Source organism: Phragmites australis, chromosome 14 (assembly GCF_958298935.1).
Source record: "Phragmites australis chromosome 14, lpPhrAust1.1, whole genome shotgun sequence".
Taxonomy (NCBI): domain Eukaryota; kingdom Viridiplantae; phylum Streptophyta; class Magnoliopsida; order Poales; family Poaceae; genus Phragmites; species Phragmites australis.
The window spans coordinates 27,414,942-27,433,742 of NC_084934.1; the positions used below are offsets into that span (position 1 = coordinate 27,414,942).

At 43.4% G+C, this 18,801-nt stretch overlaps 2 protein-coding genes across 2 annotated transcripts; one reads left to right on the forward strand and one right to left on the reverse strand.

Annotated features, from left to right (window-relative positions):
- The first annotated feature begins 4,654 nt into the window (after window positions 1-4,654).
- LOC133891673 (GEM-like protein 1) lies at window positions 4,655-6,694 on the forward strand. The gene is made up of 4 exons (XM_062332405.1): window positions 4,655-4,922; window positions 5,075-5,176; window positions 5,457-5,731; window positions 6,314-6,694. Exons 1-4 carry the CDS (start codon window positions 4,748-4,750, stop codon window positions 6,485-6,487), a joined length of 726 nt encoding a protein of 241 aa, XP_062188389.1. The 5' UTR covers window positions 4,655-4,747; the 3' UTR covers window positions 6,488-6,694.
- Window positions 6,695-14,849: 8,155 nt separating this feature from the next.
- LOC133891719 (cytochrome c oxidase subunit 6b-1-like) lies at window positions 14,850-17,859 on the reverse strand. The gene is made up of 5 exons (XM_062332457.1): window positions 17,685-17,859; window positions 16,389-16,649; window positions 16,236-16,318; window positions 16,079-16,160; window positions 14,850-15,248 (listed from the first exon to the last, which is right to left on the reverse strand). The coding sequence occupies exons 1-5, from the start codon at window positions 17,718-17,720 to the stop codon at window positions 15,195-15,197; spliced, it is 516 nt and encodes a 171-aa protein (XP_062188441.1). The 5' UTR covers window positions 17,721-17,859; the 3' UTR covers window positions 14,850-15,194.
- Window positions 17,860-18,801: the final 942 nt, after the last annotated feature.

An 18,801-nucleotide genomic window follows, 5' to 3' on the forward strand; every position in this document is an offset into this window, starting at 1 on the left:
AGTGATCGGTGTGATTGTGTCGGGTTCGTGTACGTCAACATGTTCCGGTCCCCCTGCACCAAGCAAGCGGATGAACTGTAGAAATTAACGCCGCTCCCTCCAGCAGTGAGCGAGCCCCCTCTGCACGTGAGCTGCAGCGTCCGCAACAGCGCCATGCAAGCTGATCGTTTGCGCCGAATTTAACCATCACGGGCAGGCAGGGTTTACAAATTCGTTTGAGGGTTAAAAACAGGGACCGGTGATTTTTCGCAAATTCGTGATTATCGTGAAACATACTTAAAATTTGGTCAAATTCACTCGATCAAATTCGTAAATCGAAGGCAAAAATCCGGTCAAATCGACATTTGGTAACCCCCCGAATACAACCAAAAACTGACTGTATTTTACGTATTTCATTTGTGGTTAAAAACCACTAGGTTTTCTTAAATTTCAGTGAAATTTAAGAAAAACCAAAAATAGCTTAACCTTGTAAAATCGATAACTAATTCATCTTAATTTCAAATCAATTGAAACGAATTTTGTTAGTTTACTTGTAACATGATTTACATGATAAAAGTATTTATACTCATAAAAAGTTGTATATTTTATGTGAGAAAATATATTTTCTAAACCTAGTTAAATGCATAGTTAATTCTTTGCTAATCCAAAAACTATGAAACCAATTTTATTAGTATTCTTACATGATCCCATGTATTTTAAAAATACATGAACTCATGAAATAATTATTGTAACATGCATGATTGTGTAAATGTGTTGTAACTAGATTAATTCATAACTCACCCATCACACTCCAAAATTAGTGAAACCACTTTTATTAGTTTACTTATACTATGCTTTATGTAAGAAAAATAATAGTAGATATGAAAAAGTTAATTACAATTTTTTTCTTAACATGTTCACTTTATGCTTGTGAACTTTGTAAAAATTATGGGAAAATTAATAAAACTCTAAATGAAGTAAAACAATTTTAAATATTCTCTTAAGATATGCCTACATAAAAAATGTGTTTGTATGTTAATATTTTCTTTAACGTGATGAGTCAAATCATCCTATTCAAACGACTCGTTTTAGCATTTTTTTCAAACTTCCCCTCCATAAAATATGATGCAAATAACATTTGTTTTTGATATTTTTTTCATAAAAGGTCTTAGAATTGTCTCTAGTATTTTAAGATTTTTTTGTGATTTTTTAATTTTTGAACATTCAAAAACCAGTCGAATTCAAAATACGGTGCGAACTGAATTGACTGTTTTTTCTGAATATCCAGAGGTTTTTAACGGTTTTTGAAACCCTGATCACGGGCCGGCCGCTCTCTCAATGAATTTTTTATTTTTGGATTTCTTAAATTCGAAAATTATATATATATGTGTGTGCGACCAGTCGTGCATCAACGTCGGCCGACCCATGCGCAACCGGCAAACCGAAATGGCCCAGGCGCGTTGAGGAAGGCCGAAGCGCCGGCCCGTTCGTCATTTTTCGCACGCTCAACCATAAGCTTGCCGAGCGGCCCACGCGCACAGCCGAGGCCGAGGCCACCGCGTGCCGCGCCCGACGCAACCCAAGGCCTGGAACGGCCAGGCCTTCCCGTTCCCATTCCAGAGCCCATCCAGACCGAGAGGCGGCAGGCGCTCGCACCACGGAACGAACCTGCGCCGGCAACCGGCAGAGCCCATCGTCCGTTCCGTTGGCGCGTTGAGGAAGGCCGCGGTTCTTCAGGCGACGGCGGGCGACTCCGCTGCCCGCACCGCCGACTCGCCAATCCCCGCAGACCGGGCATCTTAGCGCTCGCGCCGCGTCGGTTTTTTTTTTCCCGATTTCGTGAGGGAAACACGGCAGAAAACGAAAAAAAAACTCGTGAAAACCCCAACCGGCGCCGTGCTCCTCCTCCCAACGTCCCTGCCGCTATGAGAAAGCGTCCGGAACCCCGTCTCGTTCGCATCCTCGCCACCACCATTGTCTCCACCTCACCCACCGCTCCCGTCCCGACCCCGCTCCCGGCCTCGAAGCCCCCTTGCCCCTCCGCGGCCACACCGATGCCGCGGCGCTCCTCAACCGCCACCTTCGCCTCGCGCCCTGCCCGGAGGCCTACTCCCTTCTCTCCGCGATCCCACTGTCCGCGACGCCGTCTCCTACAACATCGTCCTCACCGCCCTCTGTCGCCGCGGGGACCTGCACCGGGCCCTCTCCACGACATGTGGCAGGAGCCCCACTCTGGCTCCCGCCTCAGTACCGTCTCCTACACCACGGTCATGCGCGGGCTCTGCGCCGAAGGTCGCACGGACGAAGCGGTGGGCATGCTTCGGTCCATGCTGTGGCCCGCGGCGTACGGACTGACATCGACACGTATGGCACGCTCATCCGCGGGCTGTGCGACGCCGCGGAAGTCGATGGGATCGTGGAGCTGTTGAATGAGATGTGCGAGAGTGGCGTTGAGCCCAATGTGGTTGTGTACAGTTGTTTGCTACGCGGGTACTGCAAGTTCGGACGGTGAAAGGACGTAGGCAAGGTGTTTGAAGAAAGGTAAAATTAGATATATTGTAAGGCCATCTCCAACAGAAACTCTAAAAATTCACACTCTATAACACTATTACAGCATCCCTTAACACTATTACAGTATCATTTATTTTTTCCATCTTCAACAGACACTATATTTTCTACATTTTATTACTCTACTCCTCCCTCTGGACCCACGTGCATACTCAATGCACAGTGACAATGCATGCTATAGTAGGTAGCAAATTTACCGGCTACTCCATCCCGGCCGTATTACTGTAGCAGCAGAAAAGTTGATTTGAAGCACCTATTGGAGAGAGATACAGTGTGGAGGGAGATGCATTTTACTGTAGCACGAAGAAAAAGTACAGATACTATCTCTGTTAGAGTTGGCCTAAAAATATTTATATTGAAAAATACTATCGGTTGTTAGTATAATATATAAGTCTAAAGTTCACATGTGATTTCCAACTTTTATAGAAATATTGTTCGGCATGCTTTCCATGGCACTCCATCATGTCATCTTGGATACTGATGTGTCAAAATGTATTTAGGGCACAGCTCAACCTGGTAATCTCATGCATTTTTGGTTTTTTGCTGATGTTTGGGATGCTAAATGAAACTTTTGGGGGTGTTTCGATCCCATTCCCATCATGTCGGTAGGAAGGGAAATGTAAGTGTCAGGTTAATTCTACTTCTGAGCTCCTGTTGCCGTGTGTGGCCTGGACGTTGTAACTTTGCAACATTGCATCTGATGTTTAAACGAAGTTGGTTCATCTTGCTCGAATGTCTGATTGCTTCACCTTCTTAGTTCCTTGCGCAAACTCGTCACGAGAGCGACCCTACCATCTGTGATCCGTGTGAGAGCAGAGCAGTTGCAGCCTCGCGGCAGCGGGCAGGTTGAGCCGTGATGCCACAGGTACTCAGGTAAACCACTTGCAGTGGTCGGCGCTGGCAGTCGAGCAGAGTGCTCGGAGCCGGACGGCCAAGCGCCACGGGGTCGACACGGCGGGCGCGTCGGCACTGTGCAAACCCCGTCGGCGCGCAGCTATTTCAGCAGAGCTCACACTGGATCGCGCACCGCAAGTAAAGTCGGACGTCCACATATACACTACATACATCTACACAACTCTACGTAAATTAGATTAAAGACAGATCTCATATAACGTGAATACACCATTTAACTATTTAACACTTATGTGCTATTATTCTCTTAGACTAAATTCTAAGAAAATATAAACACATCTTATCTTATATTTACTAATTAGAGATTCTTTTTTTCTTCCACGTTAATCCTAGTAAAATCTTAGAAATTCTCATAAAAAAGTAAAGCATCTAACCATCGAATTAATTGATTGACTAACTGTAATTATAGATCAATAACTAGACGAAACAACGTAGAAGATTAAAAAATAAATTATAGAGTTCAGTTCTAAGACTTCTTTTTGCCTTACTTTTCCTTCCTTTTTTGTTGTAGATGCTATTTGTCCAACAAGATTACGTTAGCAAACTCTAACTTAGTTACGTTAGTAATTAACACACTTTTCCAAATCAATTATAACCAAACATTACAAAATTAAAATAACAGAACGCAAACATATTACGGATTATCACACAAAAATAATATCAAAGAATTTATAATGTATTCCAAAAAAATAATATGAGATACGGTGACGACATTAATAATAATAATAATTTCAAAAAATCAAGAAACAAATAAAAATCAATTTGCATAACACATAAAATAAAAATTATAAATTAGATCTATTCACAAATGATAAACACGATTCCAATATTATGAAAAAAATATTTATATTTTACATTCTAATTTAAATATAAATAGTTGATGTATCTTAACATACAACTATTATTAACACAAATATCTATAATTCAACAGTAAATTAAATTTCTAACCTGTGCAGTCGCACGAGTTAATACGCTACGATACCAGAGTTTGGTTCCACCACAGATTCCTAAACCAATCCAAAGCTATACTCAGTTCGCAATGTGTCGCCTTGTTGGCTGGCTGGCTTCCTCCCCAGAGCGCGCGCTTCTGAGTCAACTGGGCGTTTCAGTGAGATCTGAGCGGCCGGTTCCGCCACTTGGACGGCCCGATGGGCTCTCTCTCTCACGCTCCCAGTGTTCTCACGTGTCGCGCCGGCGTCCCCCGAACTGTCTACTAACTCCCCACCTCGCCCCAGCCTGGCAGTCTCCTCTCCGTCTCCTCCCCACCTCCAACTGATCCCGATCGCCCATGGATTCCAAGGCCCCCGGCGCCCACTCGGACGCGGCCTCGGCGCCGCCGGAGCACGCGGCGTACCCGCGCCTGTCCCCGGAGGACGTCGCGCCGCCGCCACCTCCCATCGTGCCGCCCGCCGGCACGAACCCCTACGTGCTCTCTGCCCCGTCGCCCAACCCGCCCGCCAAGAGTGAGTCGGCACCCGCCCCTCGCCTCACGCTCTTCAGTTTTTACTGCTCCGGTTCTCTGGTGATCGGTTTGGTAACTTTGGTTGCTTCGGTCGGGGCCTGATCGGTGTGGTTTTGGTTTTGGTTTGGGGCATTTGGGGATTGCCTGCTGCAGGCGCTATGGAGAATTTGAGGGAGATGTTCGACATGGTGGGGAACAAGTTCAACGAGGCCGCGCGCAAGACCGAGGGCATTGCTGGCGACGTCTGGCAGCACCGTGAGTGTCCCTATTCCTCGGCACGAGATCAAATCGAGTACTAGATAATGATCCATAGCATCCATTCAATTAATCTCAGAGCCACACTTCTAATAGTCATAATTTTAGTGCTAGTTAGGCACTTCTAAGGCATAATAGGCACATGGCGACACATATCGAGTGTGCTATGTTCAGGAATGCTCCAAATTCCATGCTAATATATGTTTCACAGTGCTATTGGCAATGCAAATAATAACCAATTGTGTGGCTGTGTGCCTTCCATGCATGTGTATTTATGCAGTGAAAACTGGACCTAGCATTACTAATGCTGCAGTGGGGAGGATTGCACAGGTATCAAAGGTTATATCTGAGGGTGGTTACGACAAGATATTTCAGCAGACATTTGATTGCTTGCCTGATGAGAAGCTCAAGAAGGCATATGTGTGCTACCTATCGACATCACACGGCCCGATCATGGGTGTCCTGTACCTCTCGACTGCGAAGATTGCGTTTGGTAGTGACAGCCCTGTGACATATGTGACTGAGGATAATAAAACCGCGTCATCCTTTTATAAGGTATGGAATCGGCTTTTTTCTATACAGCATGTGCAAAAGTACTTCATTTTCATTGAGTTTAGTCTGAATGAATATTCTTCATCATTTTTTGGTACTCCAGTGTTGTGCTTTAGACTTTGCGTGAATTATTAGAGTACACGAGCTGTAATGGGTTGCTAATTTGCATGTGCTTAATTTGATAGTATTTATCTGCAGTTTTAAGTACAGAGCTTGATATGTATACTAGCAGGGATGGATCTAGAAAAGAACTATGAGGGGGACCAACCAGTAAAGTTATATCTTAAAGGGGGACAAATGACACTTTTCTTCTATTTTTGTCTAATCAACTGATAGACATTTGCAGCATTAGTGATGGGGGTGCCATGGCCCCTACCAGCACCTCCCTAGCCCCGTCCCTACTAGAAAAATTATAGTTCATCCTTGATGGAAGTTATTCGCTGTGACAAAAGCATGTGAACATGGATTTGCTCTTGTTCATATGTTTCCTGCTTTGTTTGAGTTCCTCGGAATCATGGTCGTTGAAAGATACACTTGTGCTTCCTAGTTCCTACTGCGCCTGATGATTTCTCTACCTGTTAACAGGTAGTTTTACCCCTTCCTCACTTGAGATCAGTCACTCCCACGGCAAGCCAACAAAACCCTGCAGAGAGGTACATTCAGGTCGTTTCGGTTGACAACCATGAGTTCTGGTTCATGGGTTTTGTGAACTACGACAGCGCTGTAAAGCATCTTCAGGAGGCTGTCCGTGGTGCCTAGAGACTCTGTGTATTCATCCTCATCTCAGTGTGATATGCCCGTGTAAATGTGTGTGTGCATGGTGCTTGTATATTGTTTTTTTAAATCAAAATTTCTACCATGGAACACCGGTAAGCAGCGCATTCATGTATCCATAGCAGGCTGATATTTTCGGACAAGTGTGTAAATATCGAATGAAGTTTATCGAAGCCACTGTTGTTTGTGATAGCTGCGTCAGTGTCACCCTTCTGCTGCGGAATTTCTATTGCGAGTGATTTCAGTGAAGAATTATACTTGCTGCCGCGGTGGTTTCAGTTGTATCCTATTATTAGCTGTAGCCATTCCATTTGTGATGGGTTAGAAGGGAGACGGATGCATCTGCCGTACGCATTGACAAATCCAGGTAACTAACCTAGCGTGTCGTCCGGATCTCACCTGAGCGCCATGGCGTCTACCTCGCCCTGCCTGCCATGGCACGCGCGATGTTCATCGCTGGGAGGCCCGGCACAAGACTCGGACGCACCAACAAGGATGCGTGCTTCCGAGAGGGAGAATGGCGGAAATCAGGCCGCCAGCGGTGCGAAATGGAAGCTTCAGCTACCTACAGGGGTGGTCGGTATTTTTTCCTCTCATCAGCTGGCAGCATACATGCGAGAAATTTCCAGAAAATTTGTGGAAGATGGGGAATGGGTCGCGGAAGCATCCCTCAAACTTCAGCGAAGTACGACCTGTCGAGGGAGGAATAGACAGATGAAATTTTGGTTTAGTTGAGCCGTGCGTGCCCTCCTGTAAGCAACGCATCGTCACGGCGGTCGCCGGCTGCCGGCTGCGTGCTTCTGAGCGGGAAAAAATGTCGGAAATCTGGTAACGGTGCCTTATTGGGAAACGCAGAAGTGATCAATAGCAAGGTGGAAGTAACCTCATATCCAAAACGGTCTTGCTATTTGATTTTCTTTTCTTGTCTGTCAGACACTAAAGGGAACCTACGTTTTCCAATATCAACGAAGTTCACTTCGTTGCGAGCCGTTGCAATAAACGGCGTGGTAATAGCATGTTGCAACAATTTTTAGATTGTTGTGTCAAATAGGCATACTGCAACAATTTTAAGCTATTAATGCTATGACTATCAATGTTGCACAAAGTTTTTATAGTAACGCTATTTTTCATAGCAATATATTATTGCAATGATTAAAATTTTGTGGCAATACCATATTGCAATAAGATTTTTCCGTTGAAATAGCATATTGCAACGCCATTTTCCTTATGGCAACCTCCAGTTGCAACAAGCAATATTTGTTGCAATAGTCTAATGCAACTATCATATTTTGTGGTAATATCACATTGCAACAACTCATTTTTTTGGTAACACACTATTGCGACCGTTAAATTATCATGGCAACAACACATTGCAACACCGTTCCTTTGTTGTAATATGCTATCGCAATAAAAAAAATTATGGCAACAACATTTTCCATCAAGACTTCGAATGTTGCAATATCATGTTACAACGATATTTTCTTTGTGGTAGTAGCTTATGAGAATAATTTATTATTGTTATAATAGTTTAATACAATAGCCGAATTTTCATGGTGATAGTCTTTTGCCACAAAAGAAAATAGTACTAATATTTATAATATGCATACATTCAACTTCCAACGTTACTATACACTAAATATTCTCATTGCACATCATACAATACTTCAAGCAATTCACATATTGCTTATGTCCAAACTCCAAATTAACCCTTTCTTTAATCAAACAATGTTGAAAGCAAATACTCAGAAGTACATATTGGTCAATGCGTGCATGAAAGGTCAAAAAAGAACATTCATATTCATAGGTTTCATGAAACAAACATCTACGGGAAAAAGCAAATTTAACTTCAACTAGATGTGATTGAGAATCCTCCTGCGGTACGCGTAGATTGGCATCCCCTCCTTGAGCCTCCTGCACCTGCACTCACGCAGCATCATGTGCACCCTCACAAAGTCCAACTCCCCGCCTTCCAAAATCCCGAACACGTCCACCCCCTCCTCCTCGTCCTTCATCTAACGCAACATGGCGCACCGTATCGACCTCATCGCTGCCTCGTACTTGGCAATTTTGGCGTCTACCAAGTCCCTCGCAGCCTCAAGTGTTTCCTTCTGGAGACGGAGTTGATCGAAGTCGCGGAAGCGATTCCGCAAGCCCAGTCGCCGCTTCACATCCTGGATGGACGCCACAAGTTCAGAGGAGCGTGCGGCCGAGAGGGACACGAGGCCGGAATCGAGGAGGCGGGAGGCGTGGTTCGCAAAGAGGGAGGCGATGAGCGGGAAGGCGTGTGAGGCGAAGGCGGGCCCGGGTAGGTGCGGGGTGAGTAGGTGAAGCCCCTCAAGGCGGAGTGCCTAGAGCTCGCGTACGGCGGCTGCGGTGGCCGCGGTGGAGCGGAAGATGAGGCGCGCGGTGGCGCGGCCGGAGGAGCGGACAGAGAGGCTGGCCGGGGCTGGGGACGGGAGGCCCGCGACGAGGGCCTCCACCTCAATGGCGGTCGGCACGGAGAAGTTAGGGGCCCGCGCGGAGGTGGATCTCGGTGAACTGCAGTGAGGGCGGCTGCGCAGGGCGGTAGCGTTGGGGCTAGGGCTGGTAGTGGTGGTGGTCGCGGTGGTGGGGAAGATTATGTGGGCCCCAGTCCGACGGGCGGAAGGGGCGGCGGTCCTGGAATCGGTGCATGGCAGCAAGGGCGGGGGCGTGGGTTCCAAGGGTTTGGGGAGGTTTTGGAGATGTGAACGGGACGGCGGTTAGATATCTCCGATCATATTTATTTAATTTTTTGATTTTTCTCACTATTTTTATTCTCTTTATTTTCTCTTATCTCTAACAGCTTCTCTTCGAAGGGATTCATGAAGGAAACGGAGAGATAATCCAGTCATAAAGGGAATGACCTTGTGAATCCCTTCGTGACATGAACCGTAAAGATAAACCGTTGAAGCGCTGAAGGTAACGAAAATCCTTTTGTGAAGGGATTCTAGACACTGACAGAAAACCGTTGGATCTTAGAGTCGAGGGGAGGAGGGAAAGGTCGGAGACAAAGCAGGTTTTGCGCGCAAGTATTTTTGGCTTTCCTTTTCTGCGTTTTAACCCCCACCGTACAGTTGTGTTTTTCGTCCTCAAGTGTATCTATCTCCTGGAGCGTATGGCTTTGGTTCATATTATTACTAAATTTAGCTAGAAGTTTGCAATATTTTTTGTTCTCCATTTTTCAGTGGTTCACTATGCTTATCAGTTTTGGGTGCCAACTAATTTCAGTTGAAAGCTCACCCTATTTTGCAACGACATGTCTTACATTTGTATGATGCCTTATTGGAGTGATTCTACAAATTCTTTTCAAACACGACAATTGTATGACCTACTTATGGTACTTTGTTTCTCATTTCCATTTTAACTGAACAATAAAATACAGATTTCTTGGTTGATTGTCAGGTTGCTTGGAGCAACTGAGAGACAATATAAGGAGTATACATACAAGTCCGATTTAAAATATTTATTCTTGTGTGCTTCATTGCAAGAGTCCACCATCCCAACGAAGCACCACTTTGGATCGCTTGATTCATGTGTTCCGAGTCGCGTCTTGTGTCAGGAGGATATTTTTCTTTGAGCTATTTTGGGATTTTCTTTAGGTGTTAATCCAAGCCATTTCGGAAAACATTTTCCTTATTGATTTGTAAATATATTGGCAGACAAATATTAGGATAATTTTCGCCCACGGTTATGCGCCTCCTTCGGTCCTTCCTCCTTGCCACCTCCCTCCAGGACACAGCCACAGCACGATACTTCTTCATCTCCCCTCCTTTGCTTTGCTCTGCTCTGCTGGTTGCCTGATTGTGCTTGTATATGCTCTGCTCTGCTGCTTGTATATGCTCTGCTCTGCTGCTTGCTTGGTTAGCTGCTTGTGCTGGTTAGCTGCTGTTAATTGGGTTTGTGAGGGTTTTTCTTTTGGTTCTAGGAGATCTATGCTGAGTTGATAATTTGGTATCATGTGGTGGTTAAGTGGTTTTGGAGCAAAGAGATGAAGGGCATCCCGTGTCTTCTCTTTCTATTGATCAACCGTTGCAGATTCTGATGGCATGTTGGAGGATCAATCTTGCTTGATATCACAGTCACTGCCGAGCTCCTGCAAGCAGGAATCCAGATTAGCTTACATGACTCACCACCTCCTCGAGATCACGAGTAAGCGTCCACCTGGGGCCCTGTCTATTGAGCACGACAGAATTGCTGCAGTGGTAGCATTGACAAAACGGATCGAATTGGCTAAGAACAAGAAGGGTGAACCACTGGATTGTCAAGGCAATAATGATCAGGGCTACTCAGATTCAAGCACCCTGATAAGTTCCATTGGCTGTGATAATTCAATTAGAGAACCTTTACAGTACACCATGATACTAGATGATGGAGAGTATCATTGTTATGATCCAACTGTCTATTTTAGTAGTTATTATTGTAATTATCTTGATACCTTTAGGGGTAATTATGTCATTGACTGATCGGACTTCGGACATTCGCCACCCATCATCGACCGACCGACAGAGGATGGAAACCCTAATAAATGAAATGAACAGAATAAGTGAAAGCTTATCCGAAGAATAAACTAACATTTTGATCTTCCCTAATTAAACATATAATTTACAAATTTATCATAGTTTTTTTTCCAATCCTACCCTTATGATACCCATGATACTTTTTAATGATACACATGATACTGATAGACGATAGAGTATCATTAGACTAATTTAAGCCACCGAATAAAAAAAATGGACAGTATACACTTATTTAGGTATACTGTAAAAGTCCTCTTCAATTAATTGCCTTGCCCGTTGCTCTCTTTCCGTTTATGGTTCTATCGCATCACTCAAATGGAGCTTCCGTTCGCTTGTTTGCAGTGGTGATCTGTACAAGGAACACTGACAGCTGGGGATTGCAGAACACTGGGTCTACTTCTCCTGCAATGTGCAGGAGTTGGAGGCGTATGACCCCTACCGTTCACGGTGGATGACGCTTCCAAGGATGTCCCACAACGATTGTTTCATGTGCTCTGACAAGGAGTCATTAGTTGTGGTCACTGAAGTTCTATTGTTCGGCAAGGAGATTCCGAGCTATATCATTTATGTTGTGAAATATCAGATTTTCTATGAGGATGGCTAATCAAGATGCAAAACACTTGTTAAATTGCTAGTATGGTTGTGGAGCTTAGCAGTTGCCACTCCGGAGCCGGGCTCTCCATTAAGATTACAACCTTCGAAGGCTGTAAGGACTCATTAGGTCGCTCCTTCTCCAGCAGGGGAGACAGCTAGCCTTCGGAGGAAATATTAACAAAGAAAGGACAACTCCTGCAGTCATCTGACACGTAGTGACCAGCAGTTAATGCCAGTGTAAGTGGAGGCTATCCTGACATCCGGGACTATGCGGCGCTGTGCTGCAATTGATGATCTGCTCAGCATCGCACCCTTACGGTTGCTTGCACCACTGTATTTACCATAATAGATAATATCTTCTAGGTAAGGGTAAAAGTATTTTTACCTCGGCTCGAACTATATAAGTTTGACCGGTCTCGGGCCCTGCAGTATGGCGGTAACTTGTACCGTTATTTCTATATGAGCATACTTATACGTTTATACCCTAAATAATACTATAAATACAGATATGTAGCCACCAGACCAGAGGAGACAAAAAAAAAATCCTTTAACGATCAATACACAAGGTGTTCCTTCTTCTCAACTTCTTTTCCAAATTTGAGCTATTCGTGTGAATATGCTCTCGCTGTACTTGTTCGTGAAAAATATTTTTTTCCTCCAACAACTTCCTCCCCTAAGGTGTTTTTTATTGGGTGGTGTTGTGTGTGGTCTTTTTCTCCCCTTCGGGGTGATGTATTATCCGTATAGATTTAACTTATTTTTAATATAATAGACAATTCTTGTGTTGTTAAAATTGATCTTGAATGTAGGATCACATAGGATTTGTATGATTGTAACTAGGATCATGATCTCTACGATAAATATTGTCATAATTTAGAATTTGATATTACCTATCATTAATTTGGGTTCTATCAATTTAATTTGCCATACTTTTATTATTCGCGAGTAACTCTATTAGATAATACTATAAATTCACCTAGGGGCCTTTGAACGATCGGATTATACAAAAATTGAATTAATAATGTTTAATGCATTCAAATTTAGATATATCAAAATCAACACTATAGACCTTCATTTTTAAAAAAAAAATCAATCACATACATATTTTTGCACATATGATATTCTGTGATCCGTATAGAGCCTTTTAGAACATCGGTCTTGTTGTCATAAACACCGCTCGAGTGCTACTCACGAACGAGAGGGTGAAGCGGAGGAACAAGGAGGAAAAGATTGTTTTTTTAACTGAAATGTTAGGTGTTAACTACGTGGGTGTTTGATTATTTGTATGTGTTTTTTAAGCTGCAACGTATATCTTAAACGAGTAGAAATAGACTGAACAGATACATTAACTTTAAAAAGAAGAGTGTTTGATTGTCTGCATGTGCAGATGTAATAGCTATGTGAAGGTGTTTGGTTGACTGCATGTGTGAATGTAGTGACCTTACAAATAGGATTAATGAGTGGACTTATTATAGCACTGTAGCAGATGCAATGTATCTATTAGATCAGACTCTATAGAGAAATTTGAGTCGAACGTATCCACCAGATCAAACTCTAATCATATAATTACATCCACAAATATAAAAATAATAGTGTATACAAACAACCAACAACTTTCTCGATAAAAATATACGTATGAGCAGAGCCAAAATACTTCTGTAAACAACCAAGCACTCTCGCCACCCACTTCTCTACCTGTCATACCACACTTGCGGGAGCCTTTTTAGCCAATCCAGTGAAAGCACATTGTTGTGCGGCGGAGTGTGCAAAGGCTACAAGCACCGATTGGTCCGATCGATTCACAAGCAATTCAACTTTACTCCTTTATAAAGTGAGGGTGGAGGTGGAGCCTTCAAAGTTCAAGCCCCTGTTGTCTAGTGATGGATACGTGATCGCTGATGCAGAAGAAGGTAAGCAATGCGCAATTGCGCATATGCGTTTGGCATTACGGGGCCATCAGCCCATCACCAACCGAAGCCACTGGAACCGGTGGAACTCCGATGCTGTTTCGGTCCAGGCGTCCAGCACCACCCTTTGTCCCTTCTCCCTTTTCTTGGCTCGACCGGCGTTGCACTGGATGGGATCGGCGCCACCCCTGCCCTGGATCACTCCCGTGAACCTGCGCCTGCGCCTGCCTCGGCACGGCAGCCGTCCAGTGTGGCAGTGTCCACCGAGAACCGCCGAGGCTGCGACGCTGACTAGCTGAGCCTGACTGCACAGCACACAGTGTCGGAGACTCGGAGTGGGAGGCTGGGAGTCTCTCGAGCCTGCCCGGCCTGTGTTCTCAAGCAAAGTTTATAAAAAATTGTCTCAAAAGATTCTTATAATATCTTATCTATACTATTCATATGTGATCTAACGATTGAATTGAAGAGGAGAGATAGATCTTATTTGTACCATTCATTCTGTGATCTAATAATTAGACTGAAAAAGAAAAATATAAGATAGACAGTGTTACAGGAGAGATGATCTTTTCTATACAATTTACTTCCTCTATCCTTCATTCTCGTTATCTAAGATCATCTCCAACTATATTTCTTTCATTTCGTTCACTTTCTGATTCTTTTCTATGTTTCTATTCTTTTATTTTTTTCTCATCTTCAACAGTTTCACTTCGAGAGGAATCGCAAAGGGAAAGAAGAAAGAATACCGTCCTGAAGAAAATGACTTTAAGAATCCCTTTGTGACGAAAATCATAAAGTGAAACCGTTGAAACGCTAAAAGAAATGAAAATCCTTTCTCGATAAGATTTTCGTTCCTCGGGTATAATCTAAGCCGCGCAACCGAGGTAGCCTGACACGGCACCCTTGTTACGTTCGAACTGACGGGTGGCATTGGCACCGCGCAACCGAGCACTTTCTCCTCGATGGCAGGCAGGCAGGCAGGCAAGGCATTTATGCGAAGCGCACCGAGACGGGAGAGTGGAAGCCAAGGAACCGGAATATGTTGCGTGCTGGCGAAGCGCCGCTCGGGCCGACAGTTCCAGTCTTCGCGCCGAGTGCACGCTGTCCCCTCCGACCAGCGTGCCGAGCCGAGGTCCTCTTGATCGCCGCTCCACCTCCAACGTCAGCGGGGCCGCGGCGGATGTGAACTGCCGTGCCGCCTGGCGGTGGCGGAGCAACAGCCCTCTGGTTGAACGGGATCAACGAAAAAGCGCAACGAACTGTATCATGTATGAACTGCGTAGACTGTTCACCTGTTCAAGTATTATGGCGTATACCTTAACTTACCAATGTTATGAAAGCAGGATGCGATGAAAGATTACACTGCAAGAGCTAGGAACACATTTGTCCCAAACGGTGTCAAACTTTGCCGTGCAATACGACCAACAAGATCATCTCCAACCGTGTTCAGTGGTACAGCAAAACTGGGTAAATTCCATGGAGAGTACTGACCAGTCCAGTGAATCTTTAAGGATTCAGAAGCACTTCTACTTAGAACGAGCCAAAACTTTTATTTGTGAAGAGCTCTCGAAAATGAAAATGTTCTTCTGATAACCTTGTGCAGTTATCGAGGAAGGCAGTCTAGGATGGCAGGTGTAGTTCTTTCTTTGAGCAACACTACAAGGGTCCAGGGAATGTGCCATTTTCACGTTGCTCGTTCCAACGTTCAATCTGCATAAATCGCAGCCATGTCATCAAGTTGAGCATGGGAGAGTTTTAAGAGTGGGTACAACACTGTTATAAGGGTCAGATATGCTATAGTGACAAACGAAATAGCAGGCGCTCAACAGCAAGAAACAAATCAAGTTCAAATGTTCAATACAGACCACCTACCCCCAACAGTTAACCAAAGACAATAAAAGCAACAGTTTAAGCAAGCAATGTAGAAAACTTTCCACGTAATATATCATCTTAAGACCATACCCACACAGATAATTTATTATGGTAGCAATATTAGCTAAATGACCGAATCAACGAAGTATGATAAATTTTTATTTTCGATAGGCTTTCTGAAATGCCAGACAAAAAGCATAAAACATAGCAGAAACGCGGGTCAACATGGAACAGGGCAATCTGAATCATCCAGTACATCCAACACAATGCTACCCCAAAGCCCAGTCCTCCTTCGGAGCACACGAAAACCAACCCATGCAACTCAATTAATCAATTCCATCAGGTGACCCAAGGAGTTTGCTCTAATCACAGGAATGCTTTGGCTTACTCAAAGATGCATGGCTAAAGCACGATATCAGATAATAATCTTGAAACCCCAGAATTTCGGGCTATCAAAAGGTAACAATTATACATTATAAAACAGGCAGATTTCATCGTCTAATGGAACTCTTCAGATCATACATGGCTAGTAGGAAGATCAGTGCGGACGAGTAACTCAGGCCCATATGCCATAGAAATGACTGCCTTACTATCGCATAACAAACTGAAGCAGCAGCAGCAGCAGCAATAAATAAATGAAAAATAGAGACTGGAGCAAGAATGCATACCCATTCACTTGGGCAGAGTGATCTGTAGTACTTAGCAAATTTTTCACACTCAGGAGCACCCTCCCCTTTTGCAGCTACACACCTGCTACAGAATTATAGTTAGTCACTATCAATGGTTAAAATAACACCAATAATTTCTGAAAAAGTGTGGCCATACCTATGATATTCAATATAGCGTGTGAAGCAATGCCTTGTTTGATTTGTTGTTGGGAAACGAAAATCTGCTGGAGCTGTCTCGATCTGTATATGACAAATGTTGAATACCAATTTCCAGAATGTAATTATTCATCAATAGTTAGAAATATCATACCTTAATTTCTGGTTTTTCGTCAGCTGCTTCCTCAGCAGGATCACTGCTTTCTTCAGCAGCAGGGCTGTCCTCAGCTTCAGGCTGCTCAGAGGATTCTTTCATCTCAGGAGTTTCACTTGTCTCCTCAACAGAAGCCGTGGTCTCATCAGCTGGTGGAGTTTCAGCATTTGTCTCAGGGGCAGCTTCAGCCGTAGCGCTAATAGCAGAATTCTCCTCAGCTGAACTTTTTACTGGGACCTCCTGGGGTGGGAGTGAATATTCCTGCGGATAGGTGGATTTCAAAAATGGTTCTGGACCATGGCCGATAAATTTGAAAAAATCAGAATTAACAACATGCAACAGAAGTATTAGTTGGGTTCAGGAATACAAGGTATACAATAATACATGTGTCAACATCCTCCAGGCATCCAACCTTAAGGATAACAAAGTTTTAGGCTTAATATAGCAATAACATAATCCACGACAGCAATCTATGCCTAACATCTCAGCACGCAAATATTCAATAAAAAACAGCAGAAACAGGACCTGGGCTTCAAACAACATATTGTATTTGACATGAATTGACTAAACCTGATTTCAGTAGAGCACCATAACCCACATTATACATCATTCAACTGGTCCTGGAGCAAGGGATACATGCAAGCACGTCTAACTTTACTTGTAAGTGCTTTCTCTCAGGTTCAGCTGTTCACATTCTACACAGCTATACAATTTAAAGTAAACAAATTGATTTAGCTGCTGAATGCTACTGCCAGAATACCACTTGTCGTAGCCACCATATTCCAAAAGGCAAGACAACATATGCCTATGAAGTTATGATTAGACAAATGATGTCATGGAAGCAAAAAAGAACAAGTATCTCACAATGACCCTCAGTTCAAATTCACCACGTATCATGTCAAATAATGTTAGCAGCCAAAAATACCATCAACCCGACTCTAGAGCCTAATATATATTATTGCACTGCTAGCAAAATCAATTTCTCCACTTTAAACCTACGAAACCCCAATAGATGAAGCAGTTGGAGAGTCCAATTTTGATCCTTAATTCCTTCCAAATCCAAGCGCGAAGCAGCAACCAACTGTTTCGCTCAAATCAAACATGACGCCTTGACACCTAAACCTACGAGCACGAAACCTAACTCCATCTCATCCTCCTATACCCGGTCATTGACGTGCTGCCAGATCTGGGCGCGCCGCCGGCCGCCGCACCTCCGGGGAGCCGCGTAATTCGTAATCACATCGAGAAGCTGTAGCTAACAAGAGAGCAAGGTACGAAATAAAGAGCTTCCCCTACCTTGGCGAGCGACGGAGCCTTGCCTTCCGTCGCCATGGGCGCCCTGCGAGAGCTTCTGGAAGCTCGGCGGCTGCGACCTCGCTCGTGGAAGGGAGAAGCGACCAGAGAGTCTGGACTCTGGAGTGGGCACGGGCGGCGTCGTGGTAGAGTGGGCACGGGATGAGTTGTTTTCAGCCTTATTACGAATGGGTCGACTGCCACCTCATTAAAAAAAGCTTATAAAACTATATATATTTTAATAAAATTATTATAAATCGTAAAACTATAGATTTAAACACAAAACTATAAATTTAACGTCAATTTTATTATAAAAAATATATATTCTATCGCAGATTTGTTAATCTGACAAATAGGTTCCGCTTACAGTCACATGAACTTTCAGATAGTCTGTTTCATAAGCTAGCAGCTATCGTGAGACTGCAAGCGGAAGTTGGTCATCATGGTAACGGGAATGAGAAAAACTTCTCTAAAATCTGTAGTTTTGCGATAAAATCGATACAAAATCTATAGTTTTGTGATAAAATCAACATTAAATTTGTAGTTTTGTGAAATTATTATTTAAATCTATAATTTTATGATAATTTTAACAAATTATACGTGGTTTTACAATAAAATTAACAATAAATCTATAGTTTTATAAAATTATTGTTTAAATATATATACGAAACTTACTCTTATTTTTTTAAGGAGATCTGGGATATGACTAAACTGAGGCAAGAAGAGTTGTTAGGCTCTGCCAAGAATAAATAGAGGCCCAGTGTCCGTGCATGGGAAATCTCCGTAAGGGCATGCGGAAGTGATACTTATTAAGATTATTTATTTGTGTTAAAATGATATGTGAATAAAATTATAAGTATGAGAGAATCAATAAATGAATATGTATTAAATGAGATAGGTGGATAGTCAAGATAGATCATATATTCATATGACGAAGTTGTATTTTTCTGGTACTAGCATTTGTATCCTTGGGCTCAAAATTTTGTTCGAGGGATTAAGGCTTGATTTGAGACTAAGTATCCTAAGGGGTTCTATTATTTTTCCACTTCTCTTTTGCACCCGCTTTTTTTTTTCGGGGGCTTTTATAACCGGGTTTTGTAATGTAGCTTGCACCTGTACA

Excerpts from the sequence above, each read along its gene's own strand:
- LOC133891673 (XM_062332405.1), top strand. The coding sequence starts at position 4,748 with ATGGATTCCAAGGCCCCCGGCGCCCACTCGGACGCGGCCTCGGCGCCG. Across the intron at positions 4,923-5,074 it reads GCCCAACCCGCCCGCCAAGA|GCGCTATGGAGAATTTGAGG; the intron begins GTGAGTCGGCAC and ends TGCCTGCTGCAG. Across the intron at positions 5,732-6,313 it reads CCGCGTCATCCTTTTATAAG|GTAGTTTTACCCCTTCCTCA; the intron begins GTATGGAATCGG and ends ACCTGTTAACAG.
- LOC133891719 (XM_062332457.1), bottom strand. The coding sequence starts at position 17,720 with ATGGCGACGGAAGGCAAGGCTCCGTCGCTCGCCAAG. Across the intron at positions 16,650-17,684 it reads AGGCTCCGTCGCTCGCCAAG|GAATATTCACTCCCACCCCA; the intron begins GTAGGGGAAGCT and ends ACCTATCCGCAG. Across the intron at positions 16,319-16,388 it reads ACGAAAAACCAGAAATTAAG|ATCGAGACAGCTCCAGCAGA; the intron begins GTATGATATTTC and ends TGTCATATACAG.